This window comes from Teleopsis dalmanni, unplaced genomic scaffold (genome assembly GCF_002237135.1).
Source record: "Teleopsis dalmanni isolate 2A unplaced genomic scaffold, ASM223713v2 unscaffolded_contig_2917, whole genome shotgun sequence".
In the NCBI taxonomy this organism is placed as follows: Eukaryota; Metazoa; Arthropoda; class Insecta; order Diptera; family Diopsidae; genus Teleopsis; species Teleopsis dalmanni.
Genome location: NW_024034299.1, coordinates 633 through 6004, shown reverse-complemented (window position 1 = coordinate 6004; position 5372 = coordinate 633). Strand labels below are relative to the sequence as shown.

The 5372-nt window shown below is 30.2% G+C and overlaps 4 protein-coding genes across 4 annotated transcripts; 3 read left to right on the top strand and 1 right to left on the bottom strand.

Moving 5' to 3' along the window:
* Window positions 1-297: 297 nt before the first annotated feature.
* On the top strand, window positions 298-1152 carry LOC119664912 (NADPH-dependent butanol dehydrogenase-like; the record flags this gene model as incomplete). The annotated part of the gene is made up of 2 exons (XM_038074260.1): window positions 298-497; window positions 561-1152. Coding segments are annotated over 2 exons (792 nt in total), but the record flags the coding sequence as incomplete, so codon positions are not given.
* A 141-nt stretch (window positions 1153-1293) lies between these two features.
* LOC119664911 (NADPH-dependent butanol dehydrogenase-like) lies at window positions 1294-1725 on the top strand. Its single transcript, XM_038074259.1, has one exon. It carries the CDS (start codon window positions 1294-1296, stop codon window positions 1723-1725), a length of 432 nt encoding a protein of 143 aa, XP_037930187.1.
* A 424-nt stretch (window positions 1726-2149) lies between these two features.
* Window positions 2150-3142, bottom strand: LOC119664910 (probable branched-chain-amino-acid aminotransferase). The gene has a single exon (XM_038074258.1). The coding sequence runs from the start codon at window positions 3140-3142 to the stop codon at window positions 2150-2152; it is 993 nt and encodes a 330-aa protein (XP_037930186.1).
* Window positions 3143-4086: 944 nt separating this feature from the next.
* On the top strand, window positions 4087-4845 carry LOC119664913 (ribosomal protein L11 methyltransferase-like). The gene has a single exon (XM_038074261.1). The coding sequence runs from the start codon at window positions 4087-4089 to the stop codon at window positions 4843-4845; it is 759 nt and encodes a 252-aa protein (XP_037930189.1).
* Window positions 4846-5372: the final 527 nt, after the last annotated feature.

Sequence of the window (5372 nt, the reverse complement as noted above, 5' to 3'; positions counted from 1 at the left end):
GTTCTTCCTATCAAAGATTATCAAGAAAAAATACATATTGTTTCTTTAGTCAAAGAGATATACGAGAATCCAAGTCAAATCAAGAAAGAGCAGGCTCGTTTTTATATTAAAATTTTGTTGTTATCTCTTATAGAATCTATTCATGGTCAGCATCCTGTTTTAGGACAAACTACAAAATGATCGAGCCATATATTATTCAATTTCAAAAAATGTGAATGAAAGTTATAAAGAAAGAACAGTACAATTTATGCTGATAAACTTTTTATAACGACAAAAAAATTGAATTCAATAACAAAGAAAAGTTGTGGAGAAACGGCAATTAATGCAATTCATAATCGTATTTTAACAGAGATTAAGCGGCAATTAATGTTCGCAGATATTTCTCATAAAGAAATAGCTTTTGACTTAGGTTTTAATTCTCCAGCGGCTTTAAATAAATTTGTAAAAGCTAAATTAAATCTTACTCCAACACAATTACAACAAGAATTGGCACAAAAGTATAATACATAGTCTTGTTTGTATAACATTTGCTTTAACGTTCACAACTAATTTTGCATTAGAAAAATAAATAAGAACAATATGAGCAAATTATTTGTTGCTGGTGAAGTATTTCACGGAGCAGGATCATTAGAAGAATTAAAAAATATAAAAGGTAAAAAAGCTATTATCGTTACAGGAGGAAGTTCTATGAAAAAGAGTGGAGCTTTGGATCGTGCAATTGCTTTTTTAGAAGAAGCTGGTTTAGAAACTAAAGTTTTTGATGGAGTAGAGGAGGATCCTTCTTCTGCAACAAGTTTCAAAGGAGCTGAAGTAATGAACGAATTTCAACCAGATTGGATTATCGGTTTAGGTGGTTGTTCTGCAATTGATGCAGCGAAAATGATGTGGGTTTTTTATGAGCATCCAGATGCTAGTTTTGATGCTATGACAAAACCATTTACAGTTCCTACATTAAGAAATAAAGCTAAATTTATTGCTATTCCTTCTACAAGTGGTACAGGAACAGAAACTACAGGTTTAGCTGTTATTACAGATAGAGAAAAAGGAGTAAAATATCCTATCGTTTCTTATGAGTTAACACCAGATATCGCAATTGTTGATGGAGAAATTTGTGCTTCTATGCCTGCGCATATTACTGCTAACACGGATTAATGCATTAACCACACTGTTTGAAGCTTATGTTTCAATATTTAGATACTATGCTGTGTTTAGCTAAGGAGGTTTAGAAATTGTTTTTGATAACTTACAAAGAGGAGTAAACACAATCCTACAAACATTAAAGCTCGTCAAAATATGCATGACGCATCTTTTATGGCTGGATTAGCATTTAACAATGCATGGTTAGGAATTGTACATTCATTATCTCACCAAGTTGGTGCATTATACGGTATTCCTCATGGTGCTGCAAATGCAATCTTTTTACCAAACGTAATTCGTTACAATGCAAAAGTTTCAACTCGTTTCCCAGATTTAGCAAAAGTTATTGGAAAAGAAACAGCTGAAGATTTAGCACAAGCAATCGAAAAATTACGTTCTGATGTAAATAATATTTCTTCAATCAAAGAATTTGGAATTTCTAAAGAAGATTGGGAGAAAAACTTAGATTATATTTCAAACAATGCATTAGTTGATCCTTGTACAGGTTTCAACCCACGAGTTCCAGTTTTAGAAGATTTAAAAGCTATCTATAACGCTTGTTACGAAGGTGTTGTTTTTGAAGGATAAGATTATTCTGAAAAATATTTATAAAAGCTGTCCTTTTTGGGCAGCTTTTTTTATTGATTAAAAAAGATATAGCGAAAAAGCACGGACCGAAGGTATTGCCCCAAAAAAAAGTGTTCTTTATAAAGAATAAGGTAATTATGAATTGCTTTTTAAAAAACAAAAAGAGATTTCTATTACGAAATCTCTTTTTGAATATTAATTATATTTATTGTTTTATGCTTTGATGGCAAGTCGAATGAAATTTCTATTTAAAATAATTAAAAGTTTCTTCGACAAGGCAGAATTGAACATTTTATTATAAAATAAAAATCCATTAATTAGAAAATGTAACAATGTTATTTTATAATTTTTGGTGAATAAAAATTATTTTTCAAATTTTTACTCTCATTGGTAATGGTCTTCAACCAAAACCATATTGGTTCTTTTAATTTCTTTTTAATGATAAAGCAAAAGATTCTTCTTCTGGTAAATCTGCTAATTGAGCTCTTTCATCACCAAAACCAATTGCGTTATATTGTGTAATAACTACTGCTGTTCCACATCCGAAAACTTCTTTTAATTCTCCAGATTTGTAAGCATCGTATAATTCTTGTACTTCTACAGGACGAATTTCAACATCGTATCCAGCGTCTTTTGCTAAAGTTAAAACAGAATCACGTGTAACACCATTTAAAATTCTTTCAGAAGTAGGAGCTGTTAATAATTTATTTCCGATACGAACCATTACGTTCATTGTACCTGCTTCTTCAATATATTTGTGACTAATAGAATCTGTCCAAATAATTTGGTCATATCCTTCTTTTTGTACTTCTGCAGCTGGGAAAAAAGATGCAGCGTAGTTTCCACCACATTTAGCGAAACCAACACCACCTTGTGCAGCACGACTATAAAAATCTGCAATTTTTACAGATAATGGTTTTTCATAATAACTAGGTGCATAAGCTAATAAAATAGCAAAAATATATTCGTTAGCAGCTCTAGCAGAAACAGTTTCTTCTGTAGCGAACATTACTGGACGAATGTAAAGAGATGTACCATAGTTTTTAGGAACCCACTGGCGATCGATATCAACGATAGTTTTTAAACCATCAATAAAAATTTCTTTAGGAACTTCTGGCATATTAAGGCGAGAAGCTGATAAATTAAAACGCTCAAAGTTTTTTTCTGGACGGAAAATAAAAACTTCATCATTTTCATTTTTATAAGCTTTCATTCCTTCAAAAATAGTTTGTCCGTAGTGGAAAGACATTGCTGCAGGAGTTAAAGAAATAGGTCCATAAGGTCTAATTTCTGGCTCGCTCCATTTACCATCTTTGTAATGAGCGATTAACATGTGATCAGAAAATTCACTTCCGAAAGCCTTCGTGTCGAAAACTGAATCGTTGAATTTTGATTCAGCTACTTTTTTTATAATCATTTTGCGTTAAATTTTGCTTGTTGCTGTATCAAAGATACATTTTATTTGTTCTTTTTCACAATAAAAAATGATAACTTTAGACGATGAAAAGAATAATTCAAGAGACAGAAGATGGCTCTAAAACTATTTTTATAGAGGATTTAAATGAGACGTATCATTCCAAGCATGGAGCTGTACAAGAGGCCTTTCATGTCTTTATAAATAATGGCTTAAAATATTTTGAATCTGATAATGATTTGATTAGAATTATTGAAATAGGTTTAGGAACAGGGCTTAATGCTTTTATTACTTTACTAGAAGCTGAAAAACTTCAGAAGCCAATAGAGTATGTTGGAATCGAAAAATACCCTGTGTTGGATGGAAAGAATTTCAATTGATTAATTTTTTTGATGATGTTTTAAAATTTATCCTGGTTTGAAGATAGAAAAAAGGAAATTTATAGATTTTTATCATCAATTATTTTATTCAACATGGTCAAGTTGGAAACATTTTCCTTATTTTAAAATAAAAGTAGAAGAGGATTTTTTTAAATATACAGAAAATAGCTGTGAACAAAATTTTGATTTAGTTTATTTTGATGCATTGCGTTCTCGTGTTCAACCAGAAGTTATGGGAAAAAGAATTATTAGAAATAGTAGATTCTGTGATGAATGAAAAATGTATTTTTACAACTTACGCAGCAAAAGGTTCTATAAAAAGAGGACTTAAAGATTTGGGTTATAATGTTAATAAATTCCCTGGACCTCCTGGAAAAAGAGAAATGATGGTAGGTTTTAAAAATATAGATTTATAGTAGGCATTCGCTTTAGTACTTTCTTACAAATATTTGTAAATTTGTCGCCGAAAGCTTTTTTAATATCTTTCGAATTTTAAATATGACAAATTATATTGAATATAAATTTAAAGTAGCAGAAATAGATCCATGGAATGAGATTTTGATTGCTATGATTTCAGAACTTCCATTTGAAAGTTTTGTAGAAAACACAACCGGATTTGATGCTTATATCCCAAAAACAGATGAAAATATTGCTATAATTAAAGAAGTAATAGAATCTATTGAAAATATAGATTTTACTTACGAACGTAAAGAAATAGAGCAAGAGAATTGGAATGCTACATGGGAAGAGAGTTTTACTCCAATTTTAGTGAATGATCAATGTTTGATTCGTGCTGAATTTCATGAATCTGTAGAAAATATTCCTTATGAAATAATTATTCAACCAAAAATGTCTTTTGGTACTGGACATCATTCTACAACACACTTAATGGTGGAGTATATTTTAGAAACAGATTTCCAAGGAAAAGATATTCTAGACATGGGATGTGGAACATCTATTCTAGCTATTTTAGGAATGAAACGCGGAGCTAATTATGCCGAGTGTATAGATATTGATGAATGGGCAGTTGAAAATTCTATTGAAAACGGAAAGAAAAATGGTGTTAGTCTTGACGCTAAAATGGGAGATAATTCTCTTTTAGGAAGTAAAGAATTTGATATTATTTTAGCTAACATTAATAAGAATATTTTGATTAGTCAAATACCTTCTTATATTAATGTTTTAAAGAATGAAGGTGATTTATTCTTAAGTGGTTTAATGGAACAAGATTTTGATGATATTTATGCTTTCTGTAATGAGAAAGGATTAAAATTCATCTCGAAAAAACAACGTAATGAATGGATAGCACTCCATTTTAAAAAATAATTAAAAGATGATAAGAAACGCAACACAACCAATGTGGGAAACAGAAAAAGATTCTTCTGTAGATGTTTTAGAACAGAATCTCAAACATCAATTATTGTTTAACGGATGATTGTAAAATACATTGATTGGGTAATCGAATCTTTAATTGATGTTTTGCGAACATACCACCAGAACAAGCAGAGGCAATGTTCAATTGTTGAATTCATGTACAAAAGGAAAATGTGAAGTTCTTACAGGTTGATATGGAAGATTTGAACCTCGTTGTACAGAATTACTGAACAAGAGGTTTGAGTGCAGAAATTATTAATAAATTATAAATAGTAATCAGGTCGTCTAGCGTATGTTTTAGGACGATTTTGTATTTTGGCTTAATCTTCTATAAATGAATCATAATTTTCTGATAAACTTCTTTTTCTTACTTTAGCATTAAAACATCTGTTGATCTGATTCGTTATTTCATTAAAAAGATTTCAAACTAGAGTTAACACAAAACTAATTATACAAGCAGCAGATAACCATAAATATAG